The sequence below is a fragment of the Hipposideros armiger genome, unplaced genomic scaffold (assembly GCF_001890085.2).
Source record: "Hipposideros armiger isolate ML-2016 unplaced genomic scaffold, ASM189008v1 scaffold_1236, whole genome shotgun sequence".
Lineage (NCBI taxonomy): Eukaryota > Metazoa > Chordata > Mammalia > Chiroptera > Hipposideridae > Hipposideros > Hipposideros armiger.
The window spans coordinates 254,571-276,079 of NW_017732586.1; the positions used below are offsets into that span (position 1 = coordinate 254,571).

General features: G+C 42.3%; 1 protein-coding gene across 3 annotated transcripts in view; it reads left to right on the forward strand.

Moving 5' to 3' along the window:
• Positions 1–21,509, forward strand: part of CRCP (CGRP receptor component) — a 57,520-nt gene that overhangs the window by 32,394 nt on the left and 3,617 nt on the right. For 2 of the 3 annotated variants that reach the window (XM_019633063.1, XM_019633062.1), the window contains one exon: positions 18,842–18,899. The exons of the other annotated variant lie outside the window; for it this stretch is intronic. In XM_019633063.1, the coding sequence (XP_019488608.1) occupies positions 18,842–18,899 (58 nt within the window). The remainder of the gene's footprint in view (positions 1–18,841; positions 18,900–21,509) is intronic. 3 annotated transcript variants of the gene reach the window in all.

A 21,509-nucleotide genomic window follows, 5' to 3' on the forward strand; every position in this document is an offset into this window, starting at 1 on the left:
TCGTTTGTCTTGAGATAGCTTTTGATTTCTTCCTTGATCTCAGTTTTGACCCAGTCGCTATTTAGTAGCATGTTATTCAGCCTCCATGTATCTGTGTGCTTTCCAGGTTTCTTTTTATAATTGATTTCTAGTTTTATAGTATTGTGGTCAGAGAAGATGCTTGATATGATTTCAATCTTCTTAAATTTATTGAGACTGATTTTGTGTCCCAACATTTGGTCTATCTTGAAAAATATTGCATGTGCACTTGAGAAGAATGTATATTCTTTTGCTTTGGGGTGAAATGCTCTAAAAATATCAATTAAATCCAGCTAGTCTAATGTGTCATTTAAGGCCACTGTTTCTGTGTGGATTTTCTGTATGGAGGATCTGTCCATTGGTGACATTGGAGTGTTGGAGTCCCCTACTACGATAGTGTTTCTGTTGATCTCTGTCTTTATGTCTGTCAAAATCTGTTTTATATATTTAGGAGCTCCTGTTTTGGGTGCATAGAGGTTTACTAGGGTTATGTCTTGTTGAATGGATCCTTTTATTATTATGTAGTGTCCTTCTTTGTCTTTTATTGTAGTCCTCTTCAAAGTCTAATTTGTCTGAAATAGGTATTGCTACTCCTGCTTTTTTCTCATTTCCATTTGCGTGAAATATCTTATTCCATCCCTTTACTTTCAGTCTGTGTGTGTCTTTTGGTCTGAGATGAGTCTCTTGTAAACAGCATATGCATGGGTCCTGTTTTCTTATCCACTCAGCCACTGTAAGTCTTTTGATTGGAGCATTTAATCCATTCACATTTAAAGTGATTTGATAGGGCATATTTATTGCCATTTTATTATTTGTATTTCTGATCTTCCTGGGTTAGCTTGTTTTCCCCTTTTTCTGTTTAAATAATCCCTTTTAACATTTCCTGCAATGCTGGCTTGGTGGTAATGAATTCCTTAAGCTTATTCTTTTCTGAGAAGCTCTTTATCTCTCTTTCAATTTTAAGTGATAGCCGTGCTGGGTAGAGCAATCTTGGTTGTAGGCCTTTATTTTCCGTCACTTTGAATATTTCTTGCCACTCCCTTCTGGCCTGCACAGTTTGTGTAGAAAAGTCAGCTGTTAGTCTTATAGGAGTTCCTTTGTATGTAACCTGCTGTCTTTCTCTTGCTGATTTTAGGATTCTGTGTTTGTCTTTAACCTTTGCCATTTTTACTATGATGTGTCTTGGTGTGGACCTGTTTGGGTTCAGCTTGTTTGGAGCTCTCTGCACTTCCTGGGCTTGTATGTTGATTTCCTTCACCAGGGTAGGGAAGTTCTCAGTCATTATTTCTTCAAATACATTCTCGATGCCTTGCTTTTTCTCTTCTTATGGTATTCCTATGATGCGAACTCTGTTGCGTTTGATGTTGTCCCACAGGTCTCTTAAACTATTTTCATTGTTTTTTATTCTTTTTTCTTTTTGTTGTTCCACCTGGGCGATGTCTGCTATTTTGTCTTCTAAATCACTGATCCAATCCTCTGCTTCATCAAATCTACTGGTGATTCCTTCAAGTGTGTTCTTCATTTCAGTTATTGTATTCTTTATTTCTAACTGGTTGTTTTTTATGATTTCTGTATCCTTCTTTAATTCCCCCCTAAGTTCCTTTAGCATTCTTATCATCAGTGTTCTAAACTCTGTCTCTGAAAGGTTGGATACCTCTGTTTCATTTAGTTGCATTTCTTGAGGTTTCTTCTGATCTTTTACTTGGGACATGTTACTTTGTTTCTTCATTCTTGCTGTCACTCTGATTGCTTCGATGTATTAGATCACCTCAAAAGAAAAAAAAAAGAAAGAAAAAAGAGAAAAAGAGGAAAAAAAAAAGGAAAAAGGAAAAAAATAATGGGTGGGGGAGGGGCTCTCCGCCTGCTTTAATCTGCAGACCCCTTGCTCAGCAATAGAGAGTCTTTGGGTGACTGAGCATCAGCTGTTGTGGGGAAGGGCTCAGTGCGTCATGTGCCGACCTCCCTCTAGACTTGAAGTAAGCTTCCCACAATTTGTTGCTGTGTGCTCTGGAACCGTGCTCACTACCAAAAATACTCACAGATTGTAGCAGGCTGTCTGCTGCTGCAAAAAACCCTCTGTGGTCTGTGGATATAGGGGCCAGGGACCAGGGGCTCAGGGTGCCTCTGGCAGCACAGGTCTCGGTGGGCGGGGCAGGCCCCCACGGCACCACAGAATGTGATCAGTGGTCCCCACCAAGTCAGAGCAGCATGCACTCCTGCATCGGCAGCCAGCCCACACAGCTCGCCTGGAAAGCCCCGGCCAAATCACGCACACACACAGCTTGCGGCCCTATATTTCCAGGAAAACTCCCAGTCTCAGCCTGTCCCAATCAGCCACTCGAAGATCAGGCCGAGCAGCCCGACAGCCAGTCGCCACCCAGGCAACTGCACGCGCAGACCTAAGGCAAGTCGCGCACTCCCGGGTTTCAATAAGCAGCCTGTTGTAGTCGGAGCACGCCTGCCAGGCGTTTCCCTGGCTACGCAGCACAAGCAGTGTGGATGGTGGGGATCCAAGGCCGCATGCGCACTCACGCACGCACACACACACGCACTCCTGCGCCAATTCCAGCAGACCAATGCAGTCCTAGACCTGAGCCTCTGTGGGAGGGCCCAGCCCTGAAAAAATAGTGCCCCCTTGTGCACTACTCGTGTGCAAGCTCCACACCAGGGGAACAATGGTCCCTAAAACCTCCAGCTCCCGCACCAAAGGCACTCAGTTCAGTCCTTCCCGGAGGCTCCTGGGCCCCACTCACAAAGCTACTCCCTCCACCAGGAACCAGGTGAGTGCTCACCAGCGAGCGAGTCGGTTTGCCAGCTCCGCTGGTCCTCCAACTGCCCTCAGCCTCACCAAGTTGAGCAAAGAGAGTCCTCACTATTTTCTACTTCCAGCTATCATAGAACTCCTCTTCCTGGCAAAGTAACTCTGGGCTGGTGAGCGCGGTGTCGGGCTGGAGGGTCTCTCCCGCAACCGGATAAGCCTCCCCACTGCTGAGGTGTCCCTCACGGGGTTCGCCGTCTCTCGTCTCCGCCCCTCCTACCAGACTCAACGTGGCCTCCTCTTTAAATCCTTTGTTTAGAGGTTCTGCTCATCTAGTGTCCAGGGAACTTCTGAGGTTGAATATCTTATAAATTATTTGTAATTTTGGTGTGATCCTGGGAGGCATTCGGCACTGCTTTTGTCTATTCTGCCATCTTACTGGAAGTCCCAAATATTTCTTTTAAAATTATTTATCATGGCATTAGTATACACAAGCAATTCATGTGTACTACAGTTCTGCCACCTCCAGAAATTATCTATCCTTTTGTAATTAACACGTTAAGTGCCAACCCTGTTTTGTCTTCCTTTCTGTTTAGCCCGTGATATCCGATTTCACCGATATGCTTTCTCTTCAGTCAGTTTGTGGTTCATGTTCCAGTGCAGTTTAAAACATTTTTCTTTACCCCTAACAGTGACAATGTCAGTAGAAGAAATGTGTGAAAGTGATTCAAGTGAAATTAGGTTTCCTAATAGAATATAATTTTTTTTTTTTAAGATTTTATTGGGCAATTGGGGGAGGGGAACAGCGCTGGAGACTCAGAGGAAGGGGAACAGACAAGTTGCTGTTATTTTGTTCTTCAGCCTAGTTGTGGAGGATGTGGCTTCACTGGTTCAAGCTGGCACCATCATTGAAGAATATAATTTTTTAAATTGTATATCGTCATTCACCGGTGACTGACGTGGTCCGAACGGAAAGTATAGTGTCAGTCACTGGTTAGTGTCAGTCACCGGTGACTGACAGTGGCGCTTAACATGTTAATTCATTTCCCTGTGCCCAGTGCCTGGCAAATGATTTGTTTTCTTTTCCTATAGTTTTGCCCTTTTCAGAAAGTCATGTAAATGGAATCATTCAGTATGTAACCTTTTTTTTTTTTTTAAATTTAGCTGAGCCATCCTGCCACCTGTTGGCAGCTTAGTGACAACTCAGCTCGGGCTGGGCATCGAACCGCTGTTGCTCAGAGCTCGCACTCTTGAGCGAGCTCTTAACCAACTGAGCTACTCGGCCGGTCCCAGGATGTAACCTTTTGAGTTTGGCTTCTTTCGCTTAGCCTAATGCATTTAAGATTTATCCATGTTGTTGCATGTATCAGTAGTTCATTTTTATTGCTGAATACTGTTCCATGGTATGAATGTACTGCTGTTTGTTCATTTGCTCACCAGTTGAAAGCTATTTTAGATGTCTCTAGTTTTTGCAAGTATGAATAAAGCTATTATAAACATTGCATATAGGTTTTTGTTTGAATATAAGTTTTCATTCTCCTGGATAAATACTCAGGAGAGACATTGCTGAGTCATACTATAAGAATAAATTTAACAATAAGAAACCACCAAACTCTTTCCTAAAATGACGGCACCATTTTGCATTTGCCCTAGCAATGTAAGAGTTCCAATGTAAGAGCTCCACTTACTCCATATCCTCACCAGTATTTTTAGTATTTTTAATTTTAGTTACTCATATTGGCTTCAAATGGTATCTCATTGTGGTTTTAATTTGATTTTCCTTAATAATGAATAATGCTGAGCATTTTTCTTCTTGTTGCGTTTATATTGTTTGTTAAGGTGTCTATTCAAATATTTTGCCCTTTATTATTATTTTTTATTTTTCTTATTTTAACTTTATTGGGGAATAGTATGTTTTTCCCAGGACCCATCAGCTTCAGGTCAAGTTGTTGTCCATCAGTCTTAGTTGTGGAGGGTGCAGCTCAGCTCCAAGTCTAGTCCCTGTTTTCAATCTAGTTGCTGGGGGCACAGGCCACTATCCCATGCAGGAGTCGAACTGGCAACCTTGTTGTAAAGAGCACACGCTCTAACCAACTGAGCCATCTGGCCGCCTACCTGCAGCTCAGCTCAAGTTGTTGTCTTCAATCTAGGTTGTAGAGGGTGCAGCTCACTGGCCCGTGTGAGAATTGAACCTGCCACCCTGTTGCTCAGAGCTCGTGCTCTAACCAACTGAGCTATCCAGCCATCCCCTATTTTTTTATTATTATAAGGTTTTGAGAGTTCTTTGTATATTCTGGATGTAAGTCCTTTTTTCATTATGTAATATGCAAATATTTTCTCCAGTTTGTGGTTGTATTTTCATTCTCTTAACACTCTTTCTCAGAGCAGGTGTTAATTTTGATGAAGTCAAATTTATCCTTTCTGTGTTCTCTTATGCATCATGCTGTTGATGTTGTAAAACATCATGTAAAAACTGCTGTGCCAACCAAAGTCACAAAGATTTTCTCTTATGTTTTCTTCTAGAAGTGATCCATTTTAAAGTCAATTTTGAGGGTATGGTGTGAGATGGGGTTGAGATTCATTTTTTGTGTATGCATAGATTTCATACTGTTTCAGTACTGTTTGTTGAAAAGACTGTCCTTTTCCCATTGAATTGCCTTTGTAGTTTTGTAAGAGATCTGTTGAGTCTATTTCTTCATTCCATATTCTGTTCCATTGAGCTAATGTGCCTGTCCTTTTGCCAGTACTGCACTGTTTTGATCACTGCACTTCATAATAAGTCCTTTTTTTTTTAATTGGGAAATTGGGGGAGGGGAACAGTGTTGGGGAATTGGGGAAGGGGAACAGCCAATTTGTTGTCTTTCAGTCTTAGTTGTGGAGGGCGCAACTAGCTCAGCTCGAAATTCAGTCGCCATCCATCTGCCCATCGGCAGCTCACGGCCGCTCAGGTCAAGGTGCCGTGTCCAATCTTAGTTGTGGGGGATGGGGAGGTGGGGAAGTGCACAGCCCACCATCCCAAGTGGGAGTCGAATCGGCAACCTTGTTGTTAAGAGTATAGGCTCTAACCACTGAGCCAGGGGTCGGCAAACAGCGGCTAATGAGCCACATGCAGCTTTTTGGATACGTTCCATCTCAAAAGTTTGCCAACCCCTGGATGAGCTAATCCTGTCTATCACTACAATTTAAAAATTATTTGAGAGCCGTAAATATATTTTTATGTAATTACCATTATGTAAATAATATCCTTTAAAATTTTTATAAATGAAACTATGATAGTTTTATTTTCATTTTCAATTTTACTTCACAGTCACATGTACGTACCCAAAGAGCCACATGTGGTTCGCGAGCCTCAGTTTGCTGACCCCTGGTGGCTCTTCCATCTCAAAAGTTTGCTAACCCTTGCACTGAGCCATCCCGCCGCCCGTCAGCAGCTCAGGGCAGCTCAATTCAAGGTGTCATGTTCAGTCTTAGTTGCAGGGATGGCCGCAGCCCATCATCCCATGTGGGAGTCAAACCGGCAATCTTGTTAGGAGCACGTGCTCCCACCAGCTGAGCCATCCTGCTACCTGTGGGCAGCTCAGCAGCAGCTCATCTCGGGTGCAGCTCACTGGCCCATGTGGGAATTGAACCGGCGACCCTGTTGCTCACAGCTTGCGCTCTTAACCAACTGAGTCACTTGGCCAGCCCTGTAGAAACTCTTGAGATCAAATAATATGAGTTTTTCAACTTCGTTCTTTTTTTTCAAATTGTTTTGGCTTTTCTAGTTCCTTTGCCTTTTTATATAAATTCTTTAAAAATATTTTTATTCAACTTTCAATTGTTTGTTTTTTTTTAACCTCCACCCATTTTTCCCAGCCCTCTTTGGCAACCACTAATCTGTTCTTTGTATCTATGAACTTGGTTTTTTTTGTTTGTTTGTTTGTTTTATGTTTTTTAAGATTTTACATAGAAATTATATGGTATTTGTCTTTCTGTTGGACTTATTTCACTTAACATAATGCTTTTCAGTCCATCCATGTTTTCACAAATTGTTAGATTTTATTCTTTTTATGGCCGTACACACACACGTACACACACACACACACACACACACACACACACACACGACAAGATCAGACAAGCTGTGAACTCATCCTAGAAAAAGTGCTAAATGCTTATTGGTGAATATCACTACGGTCAACTTCGAAGTACTCCCCTTTGGAAGCTGTGCACCAATGCCAACGTGTAGTCCACTCTTCAAAGCAGTTTTGGAACTCTTTTTCTGGAATGGCCATCAGCTGTCGCCGTATTACACTTAATGTCCTGAATGTCATCAAACTATGTTCCTTTCAATATTTCTTTATCTTCGGGTAAAGAAAGAAGTCATTGGGGCCCAGATCAGGTGAGTAGGCAGGGTGTTCCAATACAGTTATTTGTTAACTGGCTAAAAACTCCTTCACAGACAGTGCCATGTGAGCTGGTGCATTGTCGTGATGGCAAGAACCATGGATTATTGGCAAAAAATTCAGGTCGTCTACCTTTTTCACGCAGCCTTTTCAGCACTTCCAAATAGTAAACTTGGTTAACTGTCCAGTTGATACAAATTCATAATGAATAATCTCTCTGATATCAAAAAAGGTTAGCAGCATCATTGCAACAAGTTTGCGAACTTAATTGTCAGACCTCGTATGTAAAATAAAATGGACCATCTTAACTATTTTTAAGTATACAGTTCAGAGATACTAAATACATTCATAGTATTATGCAGCCATCACAACTGTCTTCATAACTCTTCATCTTGCACAACTGAAATGCTATGCCCCTTAAGCAATACTCCCCATTCTGTCCTCCCTCCAGCTCTTGGTTTACATCTTAAAGTTATAACACTGTTAATTTGAATTTATACTTGTTTAGCTTCAATAGCATACAAAAATTCTGCTCCCTTACAGTTTCATTCCCATCCCTTTCAGTGTTGATAAAACAAAATTATTTCTTTATACATTGTGTGCCCCAGAACATACTGTATTTTGCCGTGTATAATGTGCACCCACTTTTTGGCCCATACTTCCCTGGAAAAAATCTTTCGTTTTAATTGTTTAATTCAAATTATTATTTGTTTACATTTAGGTACTTGTTTTTTGTATTATAAAGGAATTATAGCATTTATTTTTTAACATTATGGTACAATCTATTTTATGTAACAAATAATTACAAAACACAAGAACAGATACAAGGTACAAGAAATTTTATGTACCGGTAAAAAAATTACAATATTTGCGCATCATAGAAGGCCAAGAATTCTTTGTTGTTGCAAGTTCGTCACAGGTTCTACAAAACCAATTATATTCCACGGTATTATTTTGTATACAGATATCGTTATAGATTTCTAGAGTTACTTTTAACTCAAAAGCATAAATAAAAGAATTAAAAACATTTATATAGATACGGAATTAGTACTACCCATGTATAATGTGCATGTTTATTTTTTCATACATTGTTTTTTTTATTTTCCCACATATTCCTTTAGTTCTTTCATCATCTTTAAGACAGTTGTTTTTAAGCCTTTGCCTAGTAGATCTGCCATCAGGTCTTTTTCAGTGACATTGCCTGTTGATTTATTTTATTCCTTTGAGTGGGCTATACTTTCCTATTTCTTTTTGTACCTTGTGATTTGTTGTTGTTGAAAACTGAACATTTGATCTAATAATATGGTAACTCTAAAAATCAGATTCTCCTTCTTCCCCAGGGCCTGCTGTTTTTTTTGTTATTGTTTGGTGTCTTTTTATTGTTGTAGGCTGCCTCTGTGCCTTGAGGTATAAACTCAGGATACCCTCAGGTCTTTTCTGAGCCTACCTCTTAACCTAAGTATGCACAGTCACTTTCTACTTTTTTCTGTATATGAGGGTTTTTGGTTTTTTATTTTTATTTATTTTTTTAGAGGCAAAAGAGACAATAGTATATTTGAAAAAATGCTCACAATTCAGTACATTTGAACTTGAGGGCCTGTGTGTGGTGGCAGAAGACTGGTAGGAGAGGACATTCGCAATCGGGCTGTTCATCAGTTGCCTTGTTTGTGCCATGCTCAGGAATTTGTGCTTCCATTTGAAGACAGTAGGGAGGTACTAAAGATCTTAAAGCAGGTCATTAATATGATCAATGTAATTTATAAGTCTAGGTCTTAATAGCCTATTACTAAAAAGTAGCATATTTACTTTCTTTTTTTTTTTTTTTTTAAGCTGAGCCATCCTGCCACCTGTTGGCAGCTCAGCTCGGGCTGGACTCGAACCGCTGTTGCTCAGAGCTTAAACCCTTAAGCAAGCTCTTAACCAACTGAACCACTCGGCCAGCCCTCATATTTACTTTCAATAGTCAAATTATGTTGTTCATAATGATATTGGATGATGATTCTAGCCTTTAGTGTCTGAACGTTAGGGAAAAAGAAGAAACTGAAGGTTGAGGGTAAAAGGACACTGGCCCTTTAAATCTCCTAGAAGTCACTTCAGCTGGAGGTAGTGGGGCTTGCAGCAGTGGAGGGAGATGGAACAACAATGGCTGCTGCCCTTTTTCTTGCATCTCTGTGATCAGAAACAGCAGTCAGTGATTAGAGCACAGATCGTTGCTGTTTGGAGGACAGGGTCCTTTTTGCCATCTCTGGTTTCCTCAGCTGTGTGCAGGCTACTCTAGGAATACGTGCACAGTTTCCTGTCACTGGAGTTGGGGAGTGGGTAGCTGCTGCTGTGCTAAGATCTAAAATTGAGCAAAATTAACTGCAATTTATCTTCCAAATCTTCCCCTGGAAGTTGCAAGCCTTCAGTAGACTCCAGAGTTGCAAAATAGTTATATCAGACAGGTTCTGCCAAGTGCAGTTGTTGTCTATGTGGGGAAGACAGATTCCTGGTGCTTCCTGCTCTACTACCTTTCAGAACCATCTCTGGGCTTTTTTGGGTGGGTTTTTTGTTGTTTTTTTACAACTTTATGTTTTTACATCAGTTTTAGGTTCACAACAAAACTGGGGGAAGATAAACAGAGGTTTCCCATATGCCACCTCCCACACACGTCTAGCCTCTCTCATTATCAACATCCCATCTCAGTGTTCACAAATCAATGAACCGTCATTAACGCATTATTGTCACCCAAAGTTCATAGTTTACATCAGGGTTCACTCTTGGTGCTGTGTATTCTGTGGGTTTGGACAAATGTATTGGGTTGTCGGAAAAGTCATGATGTATTTTTGCAACATAAAACAGAAAAAATACGTCATGACTTTTCCGACAACCCAATATAATGACCTGTATCCATCATTATGGTATCTTACAGACTATTCTCACTGCCCTAGAAATCCTCTGTGTACCACCTACCTATTCATTCCTGCCTCGCCACCCACAACCCCTGGCAACCACTGGTCTTTTTTATTGTCTCCATTGTTTTGCCTTTTTCAGAACATCATGTAGTTGGAATCATCCAATATGTGGTCTTTTCAGATCAGCTTCTTTCACTTAGTCATATGCATTAAAGTTCCTCCATGGTTTCATAGCTCATTTCTTTTTAGTGCTGAATAATATTCCATTGTCTGAATGTACCATAGTTTATCCATCACCTACTGAAGGACATCTTGTTTGCTCCCAAGTTTTGGCAGTTATCAAGAAAAGCTATAAGAAATTGTGTGCGTGTTTTTTATCAACATAAGTTTTCTGCTTATTTGGGTAAATACAAATGAACCACCATCTGGGCCACCCAAGAGTACAGTTGCCACCCATGAAGAAGTTTTTCTTCCACTGAGTTACAAGCACTGCTGCCTTTTGTTTTCCCAACATTATTGTCTTCCAAAGAACCCTCCCTTCTCATGATGGACCTGAAGTAGGAAGCTTCAGTTTTGTCATTTTTTTCCTCCAGCTATGTTTGGGCTTAGGACCCACTTGTTTGTCTTTCTGGTGGCCCAGGGTACCTGTAGAACTTTCCTCCAACACCATATTTCAAATGAATCTTTTTTTTTTTTCCTATCAGCCTTCTTCACTGTCCAGCTTTCCCATCAGTACAGAGTAAGTGGGAATACAAGGGTGTGGGTGACCTTAGTCTTGGTCTCTAATGAGACATTTTTGCCCTTAGTGATCTTTCCTGATTCTTCCATTGCTGCCCTTCTGAGTCTCAGCCTTCTCTTGATTTCTTGGCTGCAGTTTCCATTTGAATTGATGACTGAACCAAGGTAAGCAAAATCTTTTAACAATTTCATATCTCCTTTAATTCAGTGGTTGGTTCCCGAGATAGATAATGTACTGGGTCTTTCATGACTGTCGGAAGCAAAAGCTGCAGCAGTGTTCTACACACAACCAGGAGAGGGCGCTGGCAAGCTTCTTTCAGCAAAGTTGAGGCCTGACCCCTCTGGGAGGTGGCCAGCCCTTGCAGCCCATTGGAATTCATTTGGCCTCAGTGCCTGGTTATCTCGGGGCTGCTTGCCATATTCTGTCAAGGCCTGGACCTGCTTGTACTAGCCAGTGCAGCTTAAGACAGGAATCATATTTATATTTATAACAGAGACTGCTGAAATGCTGTTTAATTCTTGTATCTGAATATCTCAATAATTTTTTCTGCTTTTCTCTCAGGGAGAGGAGATTCAGATAATAACCTTTAACTGGTCCAGTTCTAGTAGTGCAAACTGGAGTTCCATTAATTTGGTTAAATACCTCCATTACTAGAATCCTTGATGGTATTGTAGGAACCATGTTTTATTTGACTTCATAGACTTATTCACAAGATGGTGGTCTTGAGATTCAACTTGAATTCACTTTGACACTAAATCTGGTGTCATTTTTTCCTTTAGCATATGAATTCCCTAAAGCATTTGGTGGTTTAATCATTTCAATTTTAGGGTACTTCTTAGAACTGCAGTCCCAGACCTCATCGTGAGATCTTCTCCCTAAGATATACAGCTATGACTGACTGCCAGGAATGGAAGAGGGACATGCCTTCGAGACTCAGCTTATGTAGGGCCTGTAAATAACTTCGGGCTCTTCTGTGTACAGATTACTGTTGGGATTTGGCCCCATATTTGGAGCATGTACTTGTGGGGCCAGCAAAGCTCCAAGTAAAATGGAGAAGTTTTACTGGTGTCTGGAGTGTGATTACCCTGTCTGCTTTCAGAGCATGGAGTCTTGCCCCATGTCTCCCCAGTGCTAATAGTTGTCTCTCCCTTCTTAAACTTCTCCTGGAAGTAAGTGCTACTCTAACTCTTTCTTTAATTTATTCTTCACATGACATGTATCTCATGCCAGCTTTGTCTCAGTTGTTGGGGATGCAAAGATTGAATACTTTGTAAGTTCTATGTGGGGACAGAGTAGAGAGACACTATAGATCAGAATTTGAGTATATCATTGTATATATAGGAGGTGATCCTGCATTTAATATAAAGGAAGAGTCGGCCAGATGCAGGTGAATTAGTGCTTTCTAAGTAGAAAGATCATGATGTGCTAAGGAAGTAGCCTGATGCTTTCCTGTGTAGTGTTTGCAGTTTCGTTTATAGGTGTCCCCCCCTTATCTGGGGGAGATACGTTCCAAGACTTCAGTGAATGCCTAAAACTGCAGATAGTACTCAATCCTATATATACTGTTTCTTCCTGTATTTGCATACCTGTGATAAAGTTTAATTTATAAATCAGGCACAGAGATTAACAATAACAATAAGAGTTGTAACAACATACTGTAATAAAAATTCTGTGAATGTGGCCTCTTGCTCTCAAATATCTTACTGTACGGTGTATACAGCATGTGTACGTAGCACAAGAAGATTCACAGCTGGGCAGGATGCAGTGGGATGGCGTGATATTTCATCCCATATTCAGAATGGTGTGCAGGTTTAAACTTATAAATTATTTCTGGAATTTTCCATTGAATATTTTTGGACTGTGGTTGACTGAGGGTAACTGGACCATGGGAAGTGAAACAGCAGATAATGGGGAATACTGTAATTGAGGTGTGAATGCTTAGGGAAAATGAAGGCATATGAACCTGGAGAGACAGACAAAGTCTGGATTTCAGTGAGTTCTGGAGGCTGAACTAAGGAAATTCAAGTTATACCAAAACCTGTGGGGACAGTGGGAGGATTATAAGCAGGATAATGAGATGAACAGATTTTCATCTTTTAAAATAAACTTTATTTGTAAGCGTGAAGATAGATTGAAAAAGTGGCAGACCTTTGAGGATAGACCTAACCAGGAAGAATTGAAGTGGCTGTAGAAATGGTGAGGAGAGGGGCAGATATCTTGAAAAAAATATAATGAGTAATTCTTGTGATTTAATATGGGCAGTGGGTGAGAGGGAAGAATCAGAGATAACCCTCAGGTTTCTGGCACGAGTGTTCAGCTCTTCACCAAAACAAAACGTACAGAGTGAGGAGCTGGTTTGTTGGGAGGGATAATCAGATTGCTTTGGGATTTGTTGAGTTTGAAGTGTGTCTGAGATGTTTAGGTGGCAGTGGTTACAAAGGTCTGGAGCTCAACTCACATAGCATGAAAACATGGATTTTTTGGTAAAATCCTGTAATAGCTGGTAAAATTGCAAGATTTGGATGAGGAACACAGAACAATGCGTTCTGTGGAAGATGGCACCATAGGAATGCTACAGAGACAAGCAGAAGAGAACCTAGAAAGAGGTGAAAAGAAGTAGTCAGAAAAATAAGAGAATCAGGAAAGAATGATGGTGTGGAAGCTGCAAGAATAGATAGTTTTAAGGAGGGAGTGATCAGCAGTGTTAGGTATCAGGGCAGAGCAGGACAGGAATATCCACTGGAGTTGTCAATATGGAGGTCATTGAGCCCTTTAGTGAAAACAGGTTTGGTGATCAGCTGGGGCAGGAGCTGAAGTGCAGCAGGTTGAGAGGTAAAGGGAAGAAGGTAGGGACAATCAAAGTAGGCTTGGTTATGAAATCGGGGGATGTCTGTAACCCTCCCCCCAAAACTGGAGCTTCCAATGTGTGTGGTGCTCAGCCTTTTTGGTGTAGGAGCAGAGGCTGGCTTGTTGGTTGGGCCCCACGGTGGTTCTTTTTAGGGAACAGCTATGATGTTTTGTTGCTAGAAGACTTGCAAGATCCGTTCTGTAGCTGTAAGAACAGTGCAGCAGGTCCAAGCCTGGCCAGGTAATGACTGACTGCTCCATGAGCTGAGTTCCGTTGTTTTAATGTTCTGAGATGTTCGTTTACTCAACTGTATCTCTTCTCGGTTCCTGCTCCCTCTAGTCTCTATTTATACTGTTGGATGACGGTTAAAATAAATTTTGGTTTTGGGAGGGTTCATATTTTCCAGCTTAGTTGGGCCTTCAGAACTGCTTGCTGCTATTGCCCCTCTTCCCCTCCGCCAATTCTCTGCAGCTTTTAGTCTTGTCTACCCTTTTCACACCCAGACCTCTCAGATGGTGGCTTCACTTATGCTTCCCTGAGAAAACTATCCAAAAGGAACCCAATTCCCTCACCTCTCCTCAGATCTGCTCACTCTTTCCACATTGCTGTGGTCTCATTGGAGCACAGCCCCTTCACTGCAACCGTGGACTCTGTTTTTCTAAAGGTCTTTCCCTCTCTCACCTGTAATTTCAGCCTTTCCACATGCTTGTCTCCTTAGCTGGCAGACATGCTCCAGCCTCCTTCCAGAACCTACCTCCTCAGGCTGTAATTGCTTTTTTACTTCCATCCTGTCGAGGTTATTTTGGGCTGCGAGCTGACCCACAGCCACTAGGAGCAGCAAAGGTCAGTGTCAGACACAGCCAACCTCCCCTGTGGTAACACAGAGTGCCCTCAGACCTTGCCAAACTGCCCTGACGTGCCACCTGCCTCCTCAGAACTCTGTCCCCTGACTTTGTGCACCCAGGGGCTGCCCCAAGCCCCACCGTGTCAGCTGCTTTTCCCTGCGCCTCACTGTATGTTTCCATGGCCCAGGCTATGGCTGTTGGCCCTGTAGGTTCCACAGTCCCCATGGTTTACTGTCCACCTGGCTCAGTAGTGCTAGTGAAAGGAGGGTATGGTGGAGTGCCAGGTTTGGAGCGGGGGCTGTGCTGGCAGCATTCCTCTCCACCCCAGGACGTCCTCCAGTGCTGCTCAGCTTGCAGTCCTGCAGGAGCCAGTGTCCCTGTGACTCAGCGGGAAGGAAACTCCTTCACTGGTGGCTCAGATGGTGGCCATGCCATCTGGTGAGGAACCAAGGCCACCTCTGTATCAGGAAAGACATCAAGTAACTTTAGCACTTCTCACGATATAACTGCTTTAGCCATATTAACCTGAAGTTGCAATTTACACACATGTTGTTGGGTGTCTTCCTGGTGCCCAGACTTGGGCACACTTTTCATGTACTGGGTAGAAGTACCTCCCTAAAGCATTTTGAAGTAGGGGAGTACCCATTCATAAAATGAATAGGGAGGCGGCAGCTCTAAGGATCTTCCTTTATAATTCCTCAGGAGTAATAATACTGTACCATACCAGTCTTTGCTTTTAGTAATAAGACATCAAATTAGGTTTGGAAGGAACCTTTGATCTTCCTAAGAATTAAAGTTGCCATGTTATTTTGATAGTTTTGGTTTTTTTAAGATTTTTTTATTGGGGCATTGGGGGAGGGAACAGCGTTGGGGAATCCGGGAAGGGGAACAGACAGTTTCTGTCCTTTTGTTCTTCAGTCTAGTTGTTGTCCTTTTGTTCTTCAGTCAAGTTGTGGAGGATGTCGCTTCACTGGCCCATGTTGATATTATCATTGCGCTCTTCCCGGCTGAGGCAGATGAGTCGCCGGCCATTGGACGGCTGCTCAGGCAGCTCACAAAAGCTCACGCTCACTGCCGGCCAGCCCCACTGCAGCCTACACCATCGCCGGCAACTCACGGCAGCCCAGCTCCAGGTCGAGCTGTTGTTCACCATCTTAGCTGTAGAGGGCATAGCGTCACTGGCCCATGTGGGATCTGAATTGGCGGCCCTGCTGCTCAGAGCTTGCACTCCCAAGCCAACTCTTAACCAGTGAGCCACTCGGCCAGCTCTTGATGGGTCTTTGTTAATCTCCTTTAAGTATTTAATTTTTGTCACTTATTTTCTGTTGTTGTATGCCTTTTCCTTTCCATCCTTTGCTCCACATGCCCCTCTCAACCCTAGTCTTCCCGCCAGTCTCCACTGGATCAATGGTACAGGACAGAGAGCCAGGCACACTAGTGTCTCCTCTCCTTGCCCTCTCCCCACTTGTCAGCTTTTCCATAGTCGCTCACAAGGATATTCTGAAAACCCTTGTGCCCCAAGCACAGACTCCTTTACCTCTGCTTTTGCATTTTCTGCCTGAAAAAGTCCTTAAAAGTCCTCAGGCAGAAGTGGAGGGTGCCTTTTTGGTCTCTTCATAGGTTGTCTCTTCATATACCAACCAAACCCAGGTTTGCTTGGGTGCCAGAAAAACTGAACTTTATTTGAACGAAGGATATCAACACAGACAGTACTTCGCAATACTATTTTTACAGCAGTTCGTTTAAAATATGAGGGGCAATGAGGAAGGTGCATTTAAAAAGCCTGATGACATTAGAGCCAAATTAAAGGGAGTTTTCAGATCAGAAATTACCATTTATTGTCAGAGAGCCTGATGCAGGCATTCATGGCTTCCAGAATTCCTAAGCTGGGTGAATAGGTCATATTGTGACTGCCTTACTGAAAAGTGATTTGAGGCCAGTGAAATCTTATTAGGGTTAGGGGTATTTTGGGATCCTTAATATTTTGATTTTCATTCTGTGAAATTGGATTTTATCTTATAATTTCAGTTCATCTAAATGTTGTGTTCTGTTTATGTGATATTTGACTGTATTGTTGACTGTTAGGGAAGCTCAGCATTGTAGGTTTCTCTCTGCATTGTGGTGCACTTTTGTGAAATTTTTTGTACTAAAAATGTAGACTAAAGACTATTCTGAAGATTTGAATAAAGTGAAGACATTGCGTCACAGAAAAAAAAAGAGGTCATTTCCTCCACAGTAATCCCTCAGTGTCCACAGTTCAGCTGTCACCATGATGTCGTCCCACCAAAGTGCTTGTGGGTCACCAGTGCCCTCTTCTTTGGCAAATCCAGCGACCCCATACTGTCAGCCTGCTTTCCTCTCTGCAGCATCTGACTTTGTTGCTAATCCCCTGTCCTGAGCTCCTCCTCTCCAGGCTTCCCTAACACCATTCTCCTGGGTCTTCTTCTTTCCCCTCTGCTCCTTCTCATTCCCCTTTGGCCCAATAAAGTGAGGTGCTTTTGTGGTGTTGTCCTGGGTCTTCACTTCCTCTGCTGTTGGTCTCTGGGCTCTGATATTCACTGTCATGGTTTCACCTAACTCCTTGCTAATAAATCCAGCTGTGGTCTTTTTCTTCAGTTTTAGACCAAACTATAACTAAAACTAGACAGTGCGCTTGACAGAAACCTTTTCAGTGTATTCCAAAAGTACCACAAACTCAAAATTTTCAGTTAATATATTTTCCCCAAACAGGCTAAAACCCCGACAGTAAACCTTGACTCTTCCTTTTCCTTTACCCCTGCCCTACTGAATCTGGGCAAGTTGTCAGGTTGACTGACTGTCCCTGAGGGTGACCAGCAGCATTTTGTATGTCCAAACTGTCATTGCCATCCCCGCTGCTGCCACCCAAGTTCACAACTTTGTTCTCTCCCCTGAGCATTCCAGTGTCTGCCTCCATTTTCTTAGGTCTTCCAGAATTGCTGAATGTCGGCCTGAGCATGGTAGTCCTTTCCTCAGTTGCCCTCCAATGTCTCCAAAGTAGCATCCCACCTCTTGGTGGTCAGGGCCCTTTGGAGTCTTGTCCCAGATAACTTTCAACCTTGTGTCTCACAGCCTCTCTAGGAGCCATTTCCCAAAGCTCTGTGAAGTTCTGTACTTCTGGGGATGTACTTGTGCTGTTCCTGCTCTAACTGCCCATTATTTTTTATCCTTTCCGCCTAGAAAATCCTTCAGAGCCCAGTGTAAGGTCTTCTCTGTGAAGTCTTCATCTTCGAGTCTATATGTTTATGGATTTCTGAGAAGTAGAACTTGACTGTAACTTCCTTAGTAATGACTGCTATTTATGGAGAAATTACGGTGTGACAGTCAGTGTTGTATACATTGTGAATACTAGAAGCAGATGGTTAAGAGCACGAGCTTTGGGGGTTGAGTCCCAGCTCTGCCATTTACTAGCTCTGTAATCTTGGACAAATTATTTACCATCTGAGCGTCAGTTAAGTCTGTGGGTTAAATGTGCTTGCCTGAGGGAAAGTAAGCAGTACATGGTCGCTGCCGCCACTATCCAGGGTAAAATTTTCATTCTTCCTCACCCTTGTGAGATAGTAAATACATTATCGTGCCTGTTTTACAGGTGATGAAACCGAGGCTCAGGGAGGCTGGGTAACTTGTGCTGCTTCCCCAAACACACAACTCTGGGAATTGTGGCTTACTCATCTTTTTATTACAGAATACCTTTAAACTCAATAAGCCCTTATTTAATTGAATTGAAAGATGAATTTGGAGTCCAGGGTTAGATTGAGAGAGAAATTTGTAAGTTGTTACCTGCACAGGGGTGGCAATTGAAGTCATTCTCTTTTAAGTCCTGACATCATTGAGAGTCCACACATTTCAACCATTCCTTCAGCAATGAGTTGTATATTGCCACGTGACAGATGGCAATTATTATCTTCAACTGTTACTTAAGTCTTTTGTACAATTGGCTTGTATTGTCTCTTCCCAGCTGGATTGTAAGCTCTTTGAGGGCAGAAGACTGTACATTGTCCTACTTGACGAGTACTTGCTATAATTTAAATTAAGAAAACATTTTTTTCACATTTTCCAAATAAAATGTATTAAAGCTGCACCTCTATTTGCTCCATTTCTTATAATCCAAGCCTCTGTATCCTATAGGATTCTAATACGCGTTTGGACCTTTGAGTAAGTCACTGACACAGGACCCCCAGTTCCTGTTCCCATCCTGCCATCTTATAGTTGGAGAAACTGAGGGCCACGTTCCAAGTTGTTCTCTCCTGATAAAGTGTTCACTAAACAGCTTGATCAAGACTCAAGATCCTTAGGGTATGAGAGTTTTAAGTGCTTTGTGCTTTTCTTTTGACAGAGCTGAAAAACTTCAGCTGCTGAATCATAGGCCTATGACTGCTGTTGAGATCCAGCTGGTGAGTGAAGGAGGCCTGAACTTGGGCGGTTCCTGGGTATGAGATGTAGAAAGCATGATGAAGGCTGAGAACAGACAGCCAGCAACTGACATTTCTTGAGAAGACTGCTGGACCACCCCATTTTATAACTGAAAGGAAACCTCACTGATTTGATCCGAGCTAGTATGGACTTAGGGAAGGTGGAAGACTGGAGGAAATGTAATTCCTTCTATAGGATTTGGGCCTGTGACTTGGTAGCAATTTATCTCCCCTGATGTCCTCCCCATTCTGGCCAGTGCTTCCCTGTAGGGTTATTGCCAACCCAGATGTTGCATGAAAACATTAGATTCAACATGACTCTGGTGTAAATCACCCCCGACCCCTCACCCTTTGACCTACTCTTCCTGAGTTCTTTTCTTGATTAGTGGCGCATCTGTGCACTTTCCCACATGCCCTTTTTCTCTCTCACCCTCCTGGCCTAGTCTCCCAAGGCAGAAACCTGGAAGCTATTCTCTTCCTTTTATCTCATGTTCAGGTTCTACTGCTTCCGTCTCCTCTTAGTCTTTCTTCTCTCCCCGCAGTGTTGTATTACTTTCTGTCATCATGTCTCAACTCAGCTCTTGGAGTTACCCTCTCACCATTTTCCTGCCCCGAGTCTGGTCCCTCCAGTCTATCTTCTATACCACCATCACAGTTCACTTTCTAAAACCACATATTTGATTATCTTATCCCCCTGCATAAAACCTCTCTTTGGAGCCTCATTGCTTGGGAAGTCTAAATTGCAGTTATGGCAGCTGGGGTAGGACACAGAGGTGGTGTGAGGGGCATGTGAAAATGAGGCTTGGTAACAGACTGAATGGTGGCCGCATTGACACGCTTGGCACTTTCTGTCTGTTGTACAGAGCAGAGAGCATCATTAAGCTGAATATACTGGGCAGGCCATTTAACTACCAGTAAGAAACTGTGCCTGGAGAATTAATAAAATGAGAATAAAACTTTCCAAAGTCAGTTTTAGAAGTACAGCTCTTTGTCAAATTTCCTGCAGAAAAGTATGGAAGAAAATGGCCCCAAACACCTTGATCTTTAGAGTTGCTTAAAAACAAACAAACAAAAAACCCTTTAAAGGATCATGGTATCTCCCCTGCAAGGTAAGTAAAGGATGATGGGGTATTTAATTTTTGACTAAAACTTACTGTCTTTGTGGTGGTGTTCTACCCTTCAAAATGCACTCAAAATTGAATTAGAAGAATTCTTTCCACAAAGGGTGCCTTTCTAGGGGAACTGGCCTTTAGGCTACATAGAGAGTCTTTTTTGTGCCCTCATTCTTCTGATACATTCGACTGTTGTGGAGATTCCACTTAGAAAAGAAAAAAAACAAACAAAACAGCAAGAAACTAATCCATGTCCCTCTGGGTTAAAGATCACATGTCATGTCTCCTCCAACTTTAATCAGTAACGTATGTTATTCATGGCTTAATGACAGATGGAGAGAAGAGATGCAGAAGGATTAGCGTGATCTCATCCCAGAGCCTGTAGAAAGCTGTCATTACTTGGTGAGATTAACTGCTCTGAAGAGTGCCTGCTGTATGCCAGACGTGGTGTGGGGCTTTGTATATGTCGTCTGTAATGCCCCACCATAGTCTTGGCCAGCGAGAGGCTGACTTGGGTCTGATTCAAAGTCTTACTGTGTCCCTCCAAGCCACGTGCTTTTCCATGGTGAGAAGATAGGTGCGTGTGGCGTGCCCTCAGACTGTTTGTTCTCAGCTTTCCATGGTAAAAATGGTGTATGTTGTTTCCTGGTAGTTGGACCACTTATAGCCAGAATTTTCCCAGACTGGGATTTGGCTATAAAAGATAGCCAGTCCTTTACCAAGGCTTGTAGCAGTATCTCTTCTCACCAGAGAGGGATAAGAAATTAGGTTTTCACATAGAGCGGAAAGTGCCAAGGACCTGAGAATGTCCCCATGTGAACTTGACAATTATTTATTCATCCTAGGTCCTGAAGCAATCCCAGCATCTAACATTTGTTAGTGTTCAGTTTTTGAGGCTGAAGCCTCTCTTTTCCAGTTATACCTCAGCCATGATTTGTTATGATCCTCAGAAGCATAGGTGACTGCTGTCTGAAGAAATGAGGAAGCCACCCAGCCTCTGACTTCTGCCATTCCTGGTTGTGTTTTCATTTGGGACAGCCCTCTGGTCGGAAGACAGGACAGTGAACCCCATCACCTCACAGGCCACTGTTGTGAGGCACTACCCATCTGTGCCTGTGAAAATTTAGTGAATATAAAAGGTCTTGAATTATATATAGTTTTATGGCTTACAAAACACTATAATGTGTATTCTCATTTGGTCCTTACTATGGGCATTACTTTCATTTTATATTAAAGGAAATTGAGATTTACAGAGGTTAAGTGAACTTAACTTTCAGCTATTCTGGGTCAAATAGCTGAAAGTGTTAGTGGCTATTAGATTTTGAGATGTTTTGAGGAAAGTAGGAGGTTAGGTTTGGCAGCGTAGAATGAGAAAAAGCCATTTTGGGAATACACCAGCTCAGTTTGACAGCTCCTGGGAATTGACATAATACTGGTATATGAATTTTTTTTTTTTTTTTTTTTTTTTTTTTTTTTTTTT